At 43.4% G+C, this 19,547-nt stretch overlaps 1 protein-coding gene across 1 annotated transcript in view; it reads right to left on the bottom strand.

The window, feature by feature from the left end:
* The window catches only part of LOC146797419 (netrin-4-like), a 311,780-nt gene that overhangs the window by 54,616 nt on the left and 237,617 nt on the right, over nt 1-19,547 (bottom strand). The window contains exon 6 of the mRNA XM_085624438.1: nt 233-446. Within this exon, the coding sequence (XP_085480564.1) occupies nt 233-446 (214 nt within the window). The remainder of the gene's footprint in view (nt 1-232; nt 447-19,547) is intronic.

Raw genomic sequence — 19,547 nt, 5'->3', positions numbered from 1 at the left:
GTTTCTGTGTATCAGTTTGTCAATGAAAAGCACAGACTTAATTTTGAGAATTACACCGTTATGATAAGATAAGATTTATATATGCATGTGTGTATGATGTACAGAACCATTTCAAACAGCTCAGCAAAATAAAAAAAAACCTATTAAAAAACTGTGTAAATGCGTCGGATAAGTGGTTAAACAGAAAATGAGATTATAGCATCTGTTAACTTCTGGCAACCTATGAATTTACCTGTCCAGGCATTGTCCAGTGAGTGGGTCACAACTGCGAGAGCAGTCACAAGGCTGGCAGCCATGTTCTCCAAACCCCCAGTATCCCATCATGCATCTGTCACAGTGTGGGCCTGCCACACCAGGTTTGCAAAAACAGAATCCAGTTTTGGAGTGACACTTCCACCCTGGGTTAAATGTTGTATTTGTCGCACCCAGAGGGTGACAGGAACATGCTGAAAGATAAAAGTGGAACGAATTGTAAAAGCGGTACATGTATTAGTAAATGCATAAACTTATATTTTCTTTTCTTACTACAGAAACGTTCTAATTTAAGAAGAGAACCAGAATATTATGCCAAAATATCGTCAAAAATGTAGGGCCTCATTTATGAGGTTTTGCCACACGGCAGCGCCGCAGGCCTTCCCGCTGTGCTGCCCTATGGCAAAAGAAATGGGCAGGAATATCAGATACGACGCATTTCTATCCTTTTCCCCTGCGCTGGCCCACAATGGGCTGCCATGCACCAACGCCGGCACCTTTGCACCATGGTGCAAGGGTGCCTGCATTGCGGGAATTCATATTTTTGTGCAGAAAAAGGATAAATGAGGAGAAAGAAAGATATTTCTCTTACCTGGGAAGGCGTACGTTTTTGGGATAAGTTTTTGCCGCTGCCTCAGATTTACGATTTCTCGTAAATCTGAGGCAGTGTCAAAAAGCCATGGATGTTGCTGGGAACACCCCCAGCAACACCCATGGAACTCTCCTTTCACGCAGAAAACTGCATCAAAGGGCAGGGCCGGACTGGCCGTAGCGGGCACCGGGCAATCCCCCGGTGCGCCGCACGGGTGGGGCCGGTTTTGGGACCCTGGGGGCCGTTTTTGTTACAGGGCCTTTTTTGCAGCATAGCTGCAAAATCGTCCCTGTAACAAAATCGGCCGAAAACCTGCCCTGGCAAAGAGCTCGGCGGCACCTCCTACCCCCCCCCCCAGGGGGGGGGAGGGGGCCGGCCGAGCACTTTGCCAGGGCCGGTTGTGGTTCCCAGTCCGGCCCTGTCAAAGGGACCGATAGTTATCAGGCAGGAATAAGCCAAAACAAGTGGCTTAGCGCTGCCTGATAAATATCACGCAGGCTTCTGCATCAGGGAACGTCACAAAAAGTGACGTTTCGGCGGCGCAAGCAATCTCATAAATGAGGCCCATAGTGTCCGATATATTGTTTACAAAATTATCTCCCCACTGAAGCTGACTATAGGAAATCTTAGACCACAATATTTACATCAGATGATATTTTTGTTATTGATATTCTTACATACAACTGCCAGAAAACACTTCTAATAAACAAATGATGTAACTAGTCACTCGTAATAGTTTATTACAAGTTACCAGTCACGTCACTAACCCTCCCTGATCACTTTTGTGACGCTAACCCAGCGCAAAATCTACCCCAAAGAATGACACATTCACTTCTGTAGTCTTACACCTATGCTGGAATGAGGTTTACTAATGTTTAGTATCCATTAAGAATTCTATTAATACTCCTGGGAAGCTATCTGTGACAATTTCATATTTAAAGGGAATTGTGGTATTAAACTCTGTATTGGTGGAAGCAGTAACATTTGTATAAATAGTGACATGGTGCAATTGTATAAATAGTGATATTTGTTTCACATAGTTAGGCTCTCTAACTACATCCAGCCTGACTTTAGGGGTGTTCCCTCCGTGCTAGCACCCTCGACAAGTAATACGCTTGCCCTTGACAAGAGTAAATCTCTAACTGAATCCAGTATAGCAATGTGCCTGTCACTACTGTCCAAAGAAATGTTGTAAAACTTACAATACATAAATAAGCTTTGGCAAAGTCAGTAGTTCTGGCTTTCTCATAGCTGCAGTACTTCAAGGGATTACTAAATGCCCCTCTCAAGCCAGAAGCCTTGAGGTCTTTAATAAGAATATAGGTTCTCAAGACGTTACTAGATGTCTCTCTTGAATCAGAAGCAACTGCTTGAAAAGTCTTTCACAAAGGTGCGGTACCTTTTAATCTTTACTAGAAGATCTTCTCCAGTCCAAAGTATCTGCTTGAAAAGGCATTAACAATGCTGTAGTGCCACAAGATGTTACTCGTTCATCCTTTCCAAGTCAGAAACAGCTGTTTAAAGACTTCACAAAGCTGCAGTACCTCAAGGTGTTACTAAATGTTCTTCTCGAGTCAGGTACAACGCTTCAAAAGCCTTTCATGAAAGTGCAGCACTTTAATTAGTTACTAGATGTCCCTCTGGAGTCAGAGGCTCCTGCTTGAAGTCATCACAAAGCTGCAGTTCATGAAGTCATTACTAGATGTCCCCCTCGAGTCAGAACCAGCTGCTTGAAGTGATCACAAAGCTGCAGTACCTCAAGGCGTTCCTAGATGTCCCCCTCGAGTCATACACAATAGACTGAAAACTTTCACAAATCTGCAGTACTTCAAGTGGTTACTAGTTGTCCTTTTTGAGTCACATCCAATTACTTCACAAAGCTACAGTCACTCCAAGGCGTTACTAGATGTTCCTCTCGAGTCAGATGCAACTACTTCAAATGCCCTTGACAGAGCTAAGGGGGCGTGGCTTCCAAATAAAAATCTGCATATGCACTTTTGCTACCATGATGTTCTGTGCTTACGTTCTCTAGGATTAGTGCCACAGCTGATTAAAAATGAGTCAACATGCAACTTTCAATTAATGTCTTGCCTACTATAAAACACTGTTATGACGCCCAAATTAGGCCTGGGCGGCAAATTTTGATCCGCTCGCAGAATTTGCGATATTTTGACATTTTCGCGTTCCGCGGAGAGCGCGAAAATGTCAAAACTTTCGCAACCTGCCGCGAAGCGGAAGTATTTTTCTTGTTCGCGCTTTAAAAATGCATTCTCGCGCGCACGGTCGCGACTTACCAGGTCCCTGCGTTCGCCGACGAGTTTTCCTATCCGTTGGCGCGCGCCACAAGATGTTGGATTGTTGGTAGCCGGTCGCGCTATCCTGTGAGAGTTTGCGATCGCGAACACGTCATTGCGATCGCCAACAGGAAATAAGCATCGCAAGCCAGATGGCCGCGCCCATTAGCGACCGCATGGGCAATTTGGAGATATATTTCCCCACGAGCACGCAAAAACACATCGCGAACGGGCGGGAAAAGCAATCTCCGCATCTTCGCGAAAGTTTCGCATGCTCGCTGAGATTTTGCGCAATTTCGCGATAATGCCAATTTCGCAAACTCCGCCCACCCTTAGCCCAAATATCCAGAGTGCTGGCAACCAGTGGTAAAAGGAAGTACTTTTTACATTAATATTAATAGATTCTTTTTTTGATTTGTGTTGCAAGTGTGTTATTAAATTGCAGTTGCTTATAGTGAGTGTAGTCTACAGCAAAACTGTGCTGTTCTATCCTGAGATAGGAAGAAGCAAAATGCCGATGTCAGTTGAGGGAAGCAATAAGGAAATGTGGGAAAAAAAGGCCTTTTATTCAAATAGGTGTGTCTGTTTACCATTATTGTTTTTATCAAAAAATGAGATATCAAGAATTAGCTTGAGATTCAGACTTTGCAGACTACAAGAAGAAGACCTGTGAGGTGTTCTCCTTTGGTTAAGACTGTGACGGACAAGCCTTTGGCGGCGGGGTGCTGTGAGTAGCAAGCCAGCCTGGGTCAAGGGACAGACAGCAACACTATTTACACAGCATGAAGGCTAATGGCTTACTTCAAGCTGCCTGACACCTTTCTGTGCTGCACTGGCATTCTGCTTGCAGTATAGTTCTTTCACCATTTCCCATCCCCCGCCTTTGATATTTTCCCCCGTACCGTTCCTAAGTTTCCAGATCCCTTGCCTGTAATACTGACCTTGCTCTTTGGATTACATTTTGGCTTTGTCGTGCTGCTGTGCATTTCCCTACTCTCTTTCCTTTTCAGAGGAGTCTCGACTGGACACTTGATCGCGGACTTGGCGGCTTCCATCATGCTTGGCAGAGGTTCGCTGTGTCTCGCCATCCTGCAGCCGGCGAGTATACGTGTTTGTTATTCTACCATTGTGAAGGTTTCATACCTTTCACCAGTACTAAAGTCCTGTGTGTGCTCTGAGTGAATCAAAGTGATACTGGAGAGACTCCAGTCATAACCGTGCAGTAACCCTATATGTGACACCTGAGAGAACTGTGCTAAACGAGACCTGGGCGTACTGTATATCACACTCTCTCCCTGCCAATCCAATTCCCCTTTCCCTCTGGTATTTGGTTTTCCCTTGTATGTCTTCCTTTGTATGGGGAGAGCTCAATTCCAGGGAATGGGGCAGATTGTCATCTGAACTTGCAGGATAACACTCAAGATTCCTGGCATGAAGTTTCCTTGAGATTCACAAACCTGCAGTATCTCAGGTCAATACCAGATGTTCCTTTGGAGTCTGATGCTATAGCCTGAAACTTATTTCACAATCCTGCATTATTTATCTCAAGTTGTTACTAGATGTCCCTCTCAGGTCAGATGAAAAAGTTTGAATCTTTTTTCAAAAACCTGCAGTGCCTCATGTTGTTACTGGATGTCCCTCTCGAGTCACATGAAACAGCCTGAACATTCTAGAAATGTTTCTCTTCAGTCAGAATCAATTTCTGGAAATGTCCTTCACAAGCATGAGGGTGTGTGGCTTTAATATTTAGACTTTTGCTATTTTAATGGTTTGTCATTATTTTTATAGGATGACTCAAAATGCCGAAGCAGGTACTATTGCGGAGTTCAATAATTATCTTGATTGCTATGAAAGCAGAAGAGGGCACTTTAATGAGAACATGTGAGACTGGCAAGACATTCAGAACCCTGTAGCACCTCAAGGCATTGATAGGCGCTCCTTCCAGTCAGATGCAACAGTCTGAAAGCTATTTCACAAAGTCATGCTAGATATTTCTCTCCATTCACAAGCAATCTCTCAAAATGTCCTTCACAAAGCTGAGGTGGTGGGCTTTAACATATACATTTGCATGTACACCGTTGATACGATGGAGCACACCCCATTTGCCTATGCTGCACTTTCTTTGTAGATTCTTCCTCTGCATGTTATTCTCCCTATGAGGCCTGGTGCTGTTGGTTTATGGGGTAGATGTTACCTTCAAATAGAAGGGCCACATTTATTTGGTATATTATTGCATTCTTTGCGTGTTTTATCATTAGGTTACAGAAGGACATGTTTATTTCTTGGAGTATTACATTAATTCCACACTGTGGACAAGCTGTGAGAGCTGAAAAAGGAGAATTGTTGCCCACCTCTAAAACTGTCGCAGGATTTTTGTCCAGGTATCATGGCTGAAGGCCTTTCATATGATGATGACATAGCCTCATTAATTTTAGTGGCATCATTACAGATAGGTGATTCAACACTGACATAGACCCAAACCCGAATGGGACACCGGGAGTCTGTAACCAAACTAAAAATAAAAAAAACACAAGTGGAAACATCACTTCATGGACCAAGCATGACCGAATCTTTGAGGAAACGCAGCCCCAAATGGACTAGTAGTTAGCAAGAATCCAAGAATATTTTTAGAGGACAAGACATACTGCAAGGACTGGTCTCTAACAGCATGGATGGGCACTAGAAAATGGCTCGAGTTGATAGTACAAACAGCAAAATATCGCTCCAACAAGATTGTCTTAAAAATCACGCTCAATATAAACTCTCTTAAGTCTCAAATCAGAATCTCAACATTTGAGAAGACACTAACATGAACATCACAGAATTCAAAGAATACCTTATCCAATTCAAGATCTCAACATTTGAAAAAGATTTGTAACGTTTTCGCATGAGACCACTTACACTCACTGAAGGGAAAATTACAAACACAGAGATAATGGCCTATCATATGTATCCTCACAGAGCGGTAGTTCTTCATAGTTTATCACCAGTGTTGTGGGACATTTTAGATGAAGGGCGTAGGATAGGCCCAAGGAGGTTCTTTTTCCCTCCTAAGTCATTGGTAAATTTTTCCACACAATGACCCTATTGGGGTATGCCACATACATATAGCTTGCTTCCCCAGATAGCTCCACTAAGATTCCATAGCAATTTAATTCCAGCCTTTTTGTACAGAGGCAAAGGGTTTCGTGGAACGGGACCGAGAAACAACATCACAATGCCACACTAGGGATCCACTCCAGGGGACCTGAAAATATTGGACTAAGAAAAGGACATAGTGGTTAGTCTGAGTAAAAAAGCTCTAACAAAAAGTGTCCTTAACAAAGGCGTTGATTTTGTGCCTACTCCCAAAGGATACATGTTAAGCCTACTCACCAACACTTTTTTCGCAGACCGAGAGAAAGAATCAGGCACAGAGTTACCAACACAGGCCAGAGACCAAGATAAACATTCAAGCCCACCACCCATGAGATGCCACACAAGGGTAAACAGGGAATTATCACCAATACACCTATCTGCTACTAGAAAGAACATCACCAAGGAGAAAAATCAGGACATCCAGAAACTTTCCCAGGATACTACCATCATTATCAAACTTGTTGATAATGGTGGTGCACTGTAATCCTACCTATTGAGATGTATATAAATCAAAGTAAAAAGTTACTAGGGTGAGGAATTCGAAGAAGTTGACAAAAGACCCTACCCAAATGTGATTGATGTGTTAAAATTGCTTGTTGGCACAGGTGTTGACAATAACTGAACCACAAAACCTGAGGCAAACTTCTTGATCACCAAATAGCCATGTACCACTTTTTTAAAAGTATCTAGCCGTGGTATTCAACAATATACATCCCGCTACGGACAGACTTATGGTCTCAGGTATTGATACAGTGCTTGAACCTTTTCACGGTTTTGCAAATGGTTCTTAAGGACTTTAGTCAAAAAGATGTCTTCATTTCTGAAGGATGCCAAAGAAACATTGAATATACTGTAAAATCTAAGTTTTTATCCAAAAAAAGAACTCATGTTAGGTATGGATGTGGAAGCTCTGTATAATCAGCTTTCCCCAATAAAAGACTCCTTATCATTTAGACCTAGTATGGGAATTCATACCAACTCTGGAATTTGTATTGGACTGGGTCCTCATGGAACTTACTAGGAATTGCAGGCTGTCTCAAAAATATTCACTATGTTAAAAAAAACTGTCCTTTAATTAAAACCTGTTTGTCACCTCTCCTTTTTTCTTCTCTTCTAAGTGTACCTCTCTTTCCCTTCCTTCCTCTGCATGACTCCTCTGTCTGAGCACGAACTACTCTACTTGCTCACTTTGCCACTGGATTCAAGCTAGCCTGGCTAATGAGGGGTGTTACCCCGAAACCAGTCCCAGGTTACTTGTTTCCGGTTCAGAGAAGCCCTGGCTTGGCAGTTCGGGTTGGACTGTTCCCATGAGGCAAAGGGTCAAGACTGATTTGCATATAGCTGCGTCTGAACTGGGGTGGCGAAGTGAGCTAAAGAACGATGATAGATTCAACCCAGATCTTTGACTGGGGGTGAGTGTCTGAAAAGTTTCAGCGCTCTGTCCGTCCATCATCTCTACTACTACTCTTGACATGTGCACGTTTGACTATTCCCTATTTCAGCACATTTCCCACAACTAATTTAGAAGATCACAATCTCTCCTCCTTCTGCTGAAAATCATACCTATGCAACCTAAAAATGCCTAATCTTCTTTAACTCCTGTATTAATCCCACCAACCAGGTGCTTGAGATCACCCCACACCCCTACTAATGATTGCAACCAATCACAATTACTTTAGTCCACCATAAAAAACAAATGAATGCATGGAATGGTTTGCTTTGAGCGCACAATACTAATCCCAATAAAAAACAGTAACCAATAATACTGAACTAACCATTAACCTTAGGTTCCGGAGCAGCATTCTGCCCTGCGTAAAGCGCTTCAACCCCACATCAGGGGTAGGTAAGCGCTATATAAATACAATTACAATTACTTTGTATTCTAGGGTGATTTATTTTCTTCTAACCCACGGGAAATCAATGGGTAGTATGTTTGCACCAAGTGTAGTGTGACTATATGTGCATGAATTTGAGTCAAAATTCATACTCAACATCAACAATATCTTTCTGGCTATCATCAGAGTTTGGGAGAGGTACATTGATAACATATTTGTCACTTGGCAAGGAAGTAAAACAGAAGCCCTTGAATCTGCTAAACAGCTCAACAGAATGAATCATTTCCTGAAGTTCACATTTAATGTGAGTAGAAGAAAATTGGTCTTCCTAGCCTAGAATATTTATACACAGTAGGATGGTCTACAAACTAAATATACTACAAACCTACTGACTGTAATAACTTGCTCAGATTTAATAGCTTCCACCCGAAAGGATTCAGGGAAAATCTTCCATCATGTCAATTCTTGAGATTCAGCCATAACTGTACTCATACTTGTGAATATTACGAAAATACCAGGAAATTATCTAATAAGTTGCATAAAAAAGATTTTCATTAACAGTATATCAAGATGGCCAAAAAAGAGCATGTAATAGTAACCGAGAAAAACTGTTGCAACCCAAAATCAGCAACCTGGTTAATAGATTAATCCATCTGATAGCCTTTAATACCTATTCAAACAGTGTCAAGAAGGTTGTGAATAAACACTGGGGATTACTGAGCTCGGGCAAGCTTGAGCTAAAAAAGCTAACGTTTTCCTTATAGAAAGGTTGCAGTATTAAACACATGGCAGCCTTCACTAGACCCAATCTCCAGCTACCACAAAACAACCACAGAACTCTTTGGAACTTACCACCTGCCATGGGACACCACCTATGAAGAAAATGCAGGGAATGTTGTTTTAGAAAAAAGCAAAAAAGATTGACCTAGGTTTACCAACATCCTAGGGTGCTACAGCAACATACAAACTGTAATTCCAACAAAGTAGTGTAAGTCAATATTTGCCCACGCAGCCTCAAAAATCTGGAAATGGTGTCTAGGAAAATACAAATATGCATAAATGGACATCTCAGCACTACCAGATGCAAGAAAACCTTAATCAAAATGATGAAACACAATTTTGATCTAGGACACAATGAAAGAGCAGTACATTGGTTCATGATAAAATATTAGATTTTTAGTGTTCCTTCTCTAGGGAAACCGCAACCTAAAAATCACCACTAAAACTCATGTGAAGTCCTTCTATGTATTCTGCGTACTTCCCATTACAGTTTTGGGATCACTGGAAACCGTATTTTTGCTTCCATGGACATCTGATCCCAGAATGCAGGAGCCAGTATACATAGCTCCCGACAATAATTGTCCAATACTTACAATGGTGGTAATCCTGCTAATTCTCAGCACTGGATTCTTTTTTCCAGGACTTGTGAGAGGTGGGAATTGCACACTCCTGTGGCTAGTCTTTTGCAGCCCAATAATGTGCCTCCGTCCTCGGGTTGCTGCTGCCTGGAACTGCTTATAAGCTGCCTTTACCTGATGATTCTTGTCCGCGCGTTGAGTTTAGTTCCTCAGTGAACTGGATCTCTTATTGCCTATTTTCCTAACCTGTTCTTGCCTTGTTTCAGCCAGAGTCTGTTCTTGTGCAGCTTGCCCCAGATTTTTCCAAGCCCTGCATTGCCTTTGGTTTACTTCAATTTCTGGATTTTTCTACAGTCAGCTGCAGCCCCTGAGCTGCTCCCTTTCTAATTGTTCCTGGTTTGCTTTCTTCTAGTCTTGCTTTTATTTTTATTAGCTTATTCCTTTGTCTGTCATAGCTCTTGTATTTGCTCTCCGCCTCAATGCTTCTGCTCCTAAGTTATGCACCATTTCTCTGTGCAGCCAATAGTTTACTTGCAGTTCCAGTCTCTTGTTTGCTCAACTGCCTAGTATCCTAGTTCCTAGTATCCTTGTGTCCTCAACCCTCCAGGGGGCACCTAACCTACATACACAATAAAGGAGCAATTCTGAAGGTAAAATGCAAATATTGGACCTTTATGAAGACTACATTTGGACATATTCAAAGAATCTTGCTTTTTGGCTCTTTTTACCAACTCATGTTCCACATTTGCCAGAACCAGACATTCTGTTCATCCACAGAGATGAAATAAGGCCAGGAGTAGCAACAAAGAACCTGAAAGAAACTACTGCTGGGCAATTTTTTAACTTGAACAGAGACTATGCTCATTACCTTTGGTTCAAAGAAAATCGTGCTTCTACATCTGCCTCTACTAATACCACTCCAAAGACTACTATAGATCAGCTTTTTCCTCCCAGTAACAATGGCTAAGAGGCTTCTCTGCCTTCTAATATACTGGTCACCGCTCCACACTCTTTCACAGGTATTAGAGCTTCAGAATGGGCCCCAGATCTGGCTAGGAAATCCAGTCACCTCATAGAATTGGACACGGACACAACCACTCATTTCACCTTTGTTCTGGCTTCTACCGTGCAGTCTATTTCTAGCTCTGATTTTGGTCAAAGACATCTTTTGGACGCAGAAGTCATTGGTCCTGATGTGAAGCAGGCCAACCCAATGACTCCTGTCTGTCTGAAAGCTAAGACTCTTGAGAGCCAGCATCTGGGACAGAACAGCATGGTATATTGAAAGATAGTCTTATCCGAGACTTAGACAAAATTACAGCTCCAACCACTGATCCTAACTTACCATTTGCTTCCACTGGGGTGAATGTATGACATTGTTCTGCATTCTGTCCATCAATTGTTGTTTTTGCATTTGTCACCCCGAGTAGGACGGGTATGTCCATACGTGGGTCCCGTGCTCTCCATGCCACTGGAGTCAAGCTATCCTGGCTAAAGAGGAGTGAAACCCAAAAACCGGTCCAAGGATGCTTGTTTCCAGTCCAGGGAGGACCTGGCCTGGCAGTTCGGGCTGGACTGTTCCCATGGGGCACAGGGTCAAGACTGATTTGCATATTGCTGGGTTCAAAATGGAATGGCACGGTGAGCAAAAAAACGATGGATTTAGGCCCAGATCTCTGTACTGGGGTGAATGTATGACATTGTTCTGCATTCTGTCCCTCAATTGTTGTTTTGACATTTGTCACCCCGAGTGGGACGGGTATGCCCAGACGTGGGTCCCGTGCTCTCCATGCCACTGGAGACAAGCTATCCTGGGTGAAGAGGGGTGAAACCCCGAAATCGGTCCTAGGATTCTTGTTTCAAGTCCAGGGAGGACCTGGCCTGGCAGTTCGGGCTGGACTGTTCCCATGGGGCACATGGTCAAGACTGATTTGCATATGGCTGGGTTCAAACTGGAATGGCATGGTGAGCAAAAAAACGATGGATTTAGGTCCAGGTCTCGGTACTGGGATGAATGTATGACATTGTTCTGCATTCTGTCCATCAATTGTTGTTTATGCATGATTATACCACAGAGCACTTTTAATACAGAAATCTCAAATTTACCTGAAGATAACCCTAAACATTTAGCTCGAGAAATGTGTATGTTTCCTTTGCCAATCCAGTTCCAACAGACTTGGGAGAATTTCCAAACCCTGTTACTGACACATTAAAGTCATGGGATTCTGCTATTTTCATGTTTAGTTAAAAAACACAGTTAATGAAATCTTCTAAGTCTCTTTGCTGGTGAACCTCAGACTACAATCAATGAGAATACTGCTGCAGAAACAGAACTATCCAGCCTGTTCGACAGAGGGACGGAGCTGGCTGTCGCTGATGTGCCCATTGTTTTCACCAAGGAAGAAAGTACCCTGCATGAAGCCAATGTTCTAACCAGAGAATCCTTTAACACCACTCCAGGTCTGCTAACTACTGAATACACATCATCTAAAATCAACAGCGCTGTCTCTTCTTTAAACGTCAGTCATGTTATTAACCCCTTAGGCGCGGCGCGGATTACCGCGCTGTGCTGAAGGTTCCGTGCGCGGGCGGGGCCATGACGGAGCAGTTCCGTCATGCGCACAGCGCGACCGACGCGCATGATGGAACCACTCCGTCATACGCATCGAAGGGGTTAAAAGGAAAGACACCAGGGGCTTCACAGGTAATAAGATTTGTTTTACTTCTTATATAACTCATAGGTGGCAGAACAGTCAGGGTGTTAATCAAGGTTGTGTTGGATTCCCTTGCTGTGTTTTTTTTGCTTCAACCCACTTCAGCCAAAGAATTGCCTTGGCTCCTTGACAGAGGGTTTGGGAGTGCATATAGTGTTACGATTTCATTGTTTTGCTACTGGAGGATGCTGTACATGGACAAACTGCAGCTTGGAAATCACCATTAAAACTCATCCAAATCCCCTGCATGACTTCTGCCTGCCTCCTATTTCAGCTTTGGACTAGTTGGAAAAGGCTATGTTTGCCTCCATGGACATCTGATCCCAGAATGTACTGTTCAGTATTCATAGAGCCCCGGCATCGACTGTACAGTACTTTTAATGGGAGTGGTCCTGTTATTCCTTAGCACTCGATTCCTTCTTGCAGGAATTGTAAAAGGTGGGAATTGCACACACCTTTGATCAGTCTTGTGCAGCCCAGTCATTTGACTCCGCCCTGGGCCTGCTCCTGCTTAATACTGCTTATAAGCTCCTTGTATGTGCATTGAAGTTAGATTCTCGGTGTACCAGAGCTCTTGTTGTCTGTTTTTCTGACTTGTTCCAACCTTGCTTGAGCATGAGCCTGTGCCCTGTACCTTACAGCTTGCTGCAGCTTTCTCCAAGCCCTGCATTGCCTTGTTATGTCATCATCATATGAAAGGCCTTGTTTTCAATCCATTGTCTGCCTTTTCTATAGTCTAGTACAGCCCCTGGGCTACTGCCTTTTCTAATTGTTCCTAGTTTGTTTTTTCTATTCCTGTTCTTATTTCCCTCTGCTTATTCCTTTGTTTGTCACAGCTCTTGTATTTTCTCCCAGTCTCCTAGCTTCTGCTTCTTATTTATGTGCCCGTTCTCTGTGCAGACTGCACTCCCCTTGCAGTTCCAGCCTATTGCTTGCTACAGTTCCTAGTATCCCTGTGCTTGTCCTGCCCTCTTTGCTCTCCAGTTTTTCCATGAATGCCCTGCTGCTGATTATTTGCTTCATCTCTTAGGTTGTGTTGTAGTGCTTTGCTCTGTATACTCCTCTTGGGGTATTGTGTCTTGTAAGTGCCCTATTTTGTCCTCACTTTGTATAAGTGTATTCCTTTTGTACAGGGGTTGGCTCCCGGTTCCCAGAAGGCAATTCCTGCTCCATCCTTCGTCTTGTGTTATAAGTAGTCTTAAGTGTCTTAACTGTGACAGTGTGACATTTCTATTTCTTCGGAATTGCCAGTGTGTTTCCTGGACAACCCATAAGGGCTTGTCTTCTGAATATACGCACAATCCTTGTTTACTACGCACTTTAATACCCCAATATGCCGCAATCCTCTTACTAGGAATGAACTGTTACATTGTCAACATAATCCATGTTGAGACTTTCAATTACAATGATGAGTACCAACAAAATCACTTTTGAAACTTCTTGAATTTACAGAACATCTGATAATAAGGGACACAATTGTAGCACAATTTGCCATTTTTCTACTCCCAAAAATGAACTGATAAACTGTTAACAAAATCGAAATTGAGTTTTGTAATTGCTGTGATGAGTGCCAACAAAATCTTATTTGGGATTCTTTTTTTTGTTTGTTTTTTTTTTAAACAATTTTTATTAACAGTAATGGTACACCTCTTGTCAATACAGGCTTCACTCCCAAAGACACAGTTTGTTACCACATAGTTCAAATTATAACACCCTTGACAGTACCTTTATGCATTTATGTTTAACATTTTCCACACACCTCATGTTACATCATAGAGCCTCTCCCATTCCTTGGTTCCACTATCCCTTATAGCGTAATGATGCCCATAGTCTATTCGCTCATTTCTGACTCCGAGTTATTTGGGATTCTTAATCACAAGGCTGAGTGTGGTTGTGGCTCATCACACCTGCTTCTTTTTTAATTAATGGCAAATCGCAGTGCTTACTGGCGACCGAACACAGACGGGCCTATATCTCCCAGTGCCCATCGCGTGCCACGTCATCATGCACGCTTACGTGTAACACATTGCCCGTAGCTGCCCAATAAAACTTGCATCCTTAAAAATGAGTTCTGAAACAATATTGTTTGTCATTTTGGCCATTGGAAGACCAAATAGGCATGTCACAGGACACACTTCTTGACAAAGTAGGGTTTTCTTGGGATAGGTACCTGTAGCAATTTTTGGCTGCACATAACGATTTCAGAATCTCTTCAATGAGGCATATATTTTTATTGTGGCAACGTGTGAGTGGGATGTGTGTAATTACGGGCTGTATATGGTCAGAGACATCTACCTCTGACTGCCACTAATGATTACTGCCACTATTTATTAAATGAACAGTATATGTACTTGTATGTATGTATCAACCTCTCTCCATCCTTATCTCAATCCATCCTCCTCTCTATACATCTCTTTATTCATTCTTCCCTTAATTCATACATCCACATTATCTCCATCTTTCTGTCCATGCCTCCTTTTCTACACTCCTCCCTCACTTCCTTTCAACTGCAAGAGTTCATGTTTATGAGAATCCTGGAGGCTTAGGCCTCCGATCAAAGTCAAAGTGCCAAAAACATCAATTTTAATGTTTCATGTTACTTAAAACTACCTATTGGCATCCCCACCCTGCACAAGCCGCAGAATAAAGGTGTTTGTGATGCCCCCTGCTAGAAGACCCTGTCACCATGCCAGCAGCTCCTCTGGACCTACTGATTGTGTTTTTCATGAAAGACCAGCAGAGAAATGCTAAGGCAGAGACTGCATGCACAGTGCGGCCCACCCACTGACCGCAGTAGGTCCCATTTGTGACCTCAACCATGCAGTCATAAACAATGTTACCTCCTCTTTCACCTCATTGTCCCCTTAGCCACATAGAAGGTCAGCCAACTGACCCTTGGAGTCCCCTTCTTTGGCAACAAGAGGGAGCAGGTCTAGTCTTTCAGAGCTCTTCTCAGGTCACAGACAGCAGGCCCAGTCCTCTACTGATCTTCTAGAAGTCCAGAATTTATCCTCAAGTGGATCCTGGAGGTGCCACAATTATGTCTAGCACTAGTTAGTGGATGGTGGTGACTTCTAGGCACTCCATACCAATGGGGTAAAAGTTCCCAGGGTTAATACTACACACTTTTTAGTAGTTACTTTTCCTTAATATTTATTACAAATCCAACTTCATTTAAAAAAATTAACTTCACCATTACTGGTAGATCTGAGAATGCGCCAAAATGCTATGCCTTCCCAGTGAGGCGTAACGAGGAGAAATATGTTTATTTCTACTCATTCTTTTCTCTTTCTATGTGTGCTGCAAAGTGCAGCACACATAGAAAGATGGAAAAGGCTCAGAAGATTGTTTTTGTGCAGGAAGTTGTCCCTTCCTGCACAAAAACAATCCTCTCTGTAACGCATTGGTGCTAGGCAGCCAAAAGGGCCCTAGCGCATGGAAAGGAAAGGAATGCATCATATTATGTTAAATACGGCGCATGCCTGCCCGTTCCCTTTCATGCAGTGCAGCACAATAAGGTGGCTTGTTGCGCTGCGTGGAAGCTACATAAATATGCCCCTAGATGAGCAAGACGCTGTGGCAAGAATCCAAAACCACGAAACCAGATACTCGCAGTGGGGCACTTAGGGCAGGGGAACTCTTCTGTACACCAGGCAGTAGACATTCCTGCCCCAACACTTTTTAACCACTTTCTAAAGTGATTTGTAGGATTGTTTCAGATACATAGATGACACCTATATTTTTATAGCCATTGTCAGCGACTTGCCGCTAAACTTAGAGGTACTCGTTTTATCATCCTTGGGAGGATGAAAAGACGGTAACTGAAAGTTTTAAAATGTTGTATTACAGCCACCACAATCCAGCATACCAGAGACAGCAGAATTACTACCGCCTAAGTAGGAAAAGCAAAAACTGACTAGTCATGCAGAACAGCCATATATTTCTTCCACAGTACAATGAAAAATAGGGCCATGGTAGGAATTAGTAAATCTAGTCAGATAACAAATTGACATTCACCACTTTCTTCCACAGTACAATGAAAAATAGGGCCATGGTAGGAATTAGTAAATCTAGTCAGATAACAAATTGACATTCACCACTAATTTCTTTGTGTGATGCTCTCGTCATATTTAATCACAAGTTTTGACAGGCATTGAATGCATATATTTCTTCCAAGCAAGAGGATTTTAAGCTCTCTTGCAAGCTGGAACCCCACCAGCATGTACCAAAGAAATACCAGTCACACCTTTCACTCCTCAAATCGCAAAGCTAGTAAACTATGTAACGTCCTAACTCCCAACCGCAAACCCAAGTTAAAGCCCAAACGGCTTTCAGACCTTCCGGAAGTACACAGACTGCCTTCATCTATGATTGGATGACCTTGAGAACAGGAACATGCTGATGGAGCAGGACTCCCATCCTCTTGGGGATATTGGTGCATGTTACACAGTAAGCAACTTCATTCTGACTGCCCACCTGCACCCCATAGGTTCTTTCTCTCAGGCAGATCCCAAACAGACTCCTTGCCTGATTCAGCTAGCGACCCCATCTCTGTTCCTGCACAAGGGCACAGCCCTGCATTGTGCCCACTCACCTATCCACCGCCTACGCTGGTCCATTATCGCCTCTGACCTAATCACCATGTTCCTGCACAAGGGCACAGCCCTGCATTGTGCCCACTCACCTATCCACCGCCTACGCTGGTTCATTATCACCTCTGACCTATTCACCATCGTCAAATTCTGTGAAATCTGTGAAAGCCCTTGGACCACTGACACCTGCAATAATGGACACCCACTAGATGCTGAAATGCAATAATCCACTGCAGCAACACACCACCAACACCACAACTCCTCTGGCTATCATCTGTCCCAGTACCACAAAAATAATACATGTTAGATACACGTCTCCAGTATGCGGCCTAAGCCCCAAGCCTAACCCATTGGCAAAACATCCTTTTTCTGTCTCTCTTGTGGCACTAAGGTTGCGTTTCCAATTTCTTATATATTTGCAGTCTTTATAACCACAAAAATGCCTCACTCTCACATGCCAATGGACTCTAACAAATTCTTCCAGTATGACTATCAGATGGATTCTAGCAGGTCTACGCTATTGCTTCCCAGGACAAGAGACCACATCACTCCTGCTCTGTGTATAGAAGGCTTGAGGATACCCTGTCGCAGCGGCGTCACTAGGGTTGGTGTCACCCAGTGCGGTAACTCATGGTGACGTGCGGTCCACACCCCCCGCACCCTCCTAGTGACGCCACTGTCTAAAGCTCCGTGTCAAGCTGTCATGTCAGCTGCCGCTGCTCACCTTCAGCGCATCTGCTCCCTTCTCTCCCTTGCTCTCTCGTTAGCTTTTCGTTCCCTTCCCTCCTTCGCCATACTCGGAGTTTACTCCTATAAAACCTCCTCAAGTCCTAGCCTTCTTTTACCTTTTCTGTATAAACTGCAGCTACGCACTCCTTCGTGCCCTGTACCTCCACATTTTCCCTGTGCCACATACCTCCGCACTCACCCGTACCTACGCACCCTCTGGTGTCACCCCATGTGATGGTGTCACCCGGTGCGGTCCGCACCCCCCGCACCACCCTAGTGACGCCACTGCCCTGTCGGGTGATTAGTTGCGCTATATAAATCCACTGATTGATCGATTGAGGACACTGGCTACATTATGGATCCTTGGCACACACTTTAGGTCAAGTAACACTAAGTTCACCATACTAGACACATTCTGGCAGCTAGGGCTCGAAGTACAACCCTGAATGTTGAAGGCTCGTCACCCACAGAACACCTTCGTCCCCATCACACACCCCTAATGGCACAACCCAGTCGCCGACCTCCATGAAGGTCTCAAAAACTGACCTCTTCAGGGAAACCTTTAGCCACGATACAAAAAAATCCCTGGCAACTGGGATCACTACAGGGCTTGTCTAGATAACACTTAGACGTGTATTGTGCAGTTCCCAGGAAAGCAGAACCCTGCATTCCAATACTATATATCTGATACTATAATCCTTGGAGGTGACCACAAGGCAAGGTGCTGGCACTTTACAAAATACTTCAATACAATCTTAATAGGCATTGGTAAATTCAACAGGTCTCACTTAGGCTAGCTGGTGCGAAGGGTAAGTTAGTTTTTATTTTTTGCAATCATGTGCCACAAAAATGAAAAGAAACAATAGAAAACATGCGGTTACCTGAACACATTGATTGCAATGCAAATTAAAAAAAAACACTATATAGTTGAAATAAAACATTATGGTTGCTTCAGTACAAACAGGTGTACTCAGAAGGGGCATACACACTCATTACAGTTTTTATGTACATTACTGTGAGAGATGATTCTCATCAGCACAAAGAAAACATACCTTTGGCTTTGAATTACTGTAACATGAAGATATAGATTTAACAGGGAAGGGTGACTTAAAAAATAAAAAAGAGAATGAATGGAAATATAAAAAAAATGGCAAAGTCGAGTATTGGCAAAGTAACCCTGGCAATGATATGCACTTTTTTTTAAGTTATGCGCACATATGTTCACACAGTACAACAGAGCCAATGGCTGAAGTGGACTGACCCACTGCCCCTACTCTATGCTGTGGTGACCAGCAGCAAAACGTGAATGGCAGTAGAATAGACTAATGGATGAAGAGGGCTGACTTAGCGCCCTTCTGTGCACTTATCTAAGTATGCACGTCTAATTATGAGGTTTTTTTTATTACACGAGGCTGACAAGACAGGTGAAGCCGACTCCATTAGCCTACAGCTAGAATTACTGTCGCCCCCTCTGAGTTTTTAAAACTGTTGTCGAACAAAGGCATGATTTTGTACGGAATACTTTTCCTCTACAGTTTCGTGTCATTGTAATGTATCCAGTTCAAGACAAGAGCATGTGACCTGCATACATTTGTGCCGGAGTCACCTTAACCCACTGTGCTATCTTATCAGGCAGAAGGCACTTCCCTACAGTGTCTTCCAGGGAGACTGGGGTCACTGCAGGACACAGTGGCTCTCGAGGGGGTGCTGAGCAGCTGTGCCTTGTATTGACATAGCAGCATGGCTTGTTGCAAGGGGCACACACCCACTACCAGCGTGCAAGCCCAGGCTGTGCCGAAGAAGGTTACTGCAGCTTTGCAAAACAATAGGCTGGCTTTGAGGAGAGAGAAAGTCCGCCAGCCTCGAACCACAATTCAAAGCGTTTCGTGTCTCATCGGATCATACCATAGCACAATGGTTTAATCCTTTGTTGCTGTGATAATAAGAAGCAGGTGCGCGCGCTGCTATGAAGGTCTTTTCATCAGCGCCTTTCTGTTGGCACCCAGTAGGAAGCAAAACAGGCATCTGCGCATGCGCAGCTCA

The sequence above is a fragment of the Triturus cristatus genome, chromosome 9, assembly GCF_964204655.1.
Source record: "Triturus cristatus chromosome 9, aTriCri1.1, whole genome shotgun sequence".
In the NCBI taxonomy this organism is placed as follows: domain Eukaryota; kingdom Metazoa; phylum Chordata; class Amphibia; order Caudata; family Salamandridae; genus Triturus; species Triturus cristatus.
This window is presented reverse-complemented; position numbering and strand designations above follow the sequence as displayed.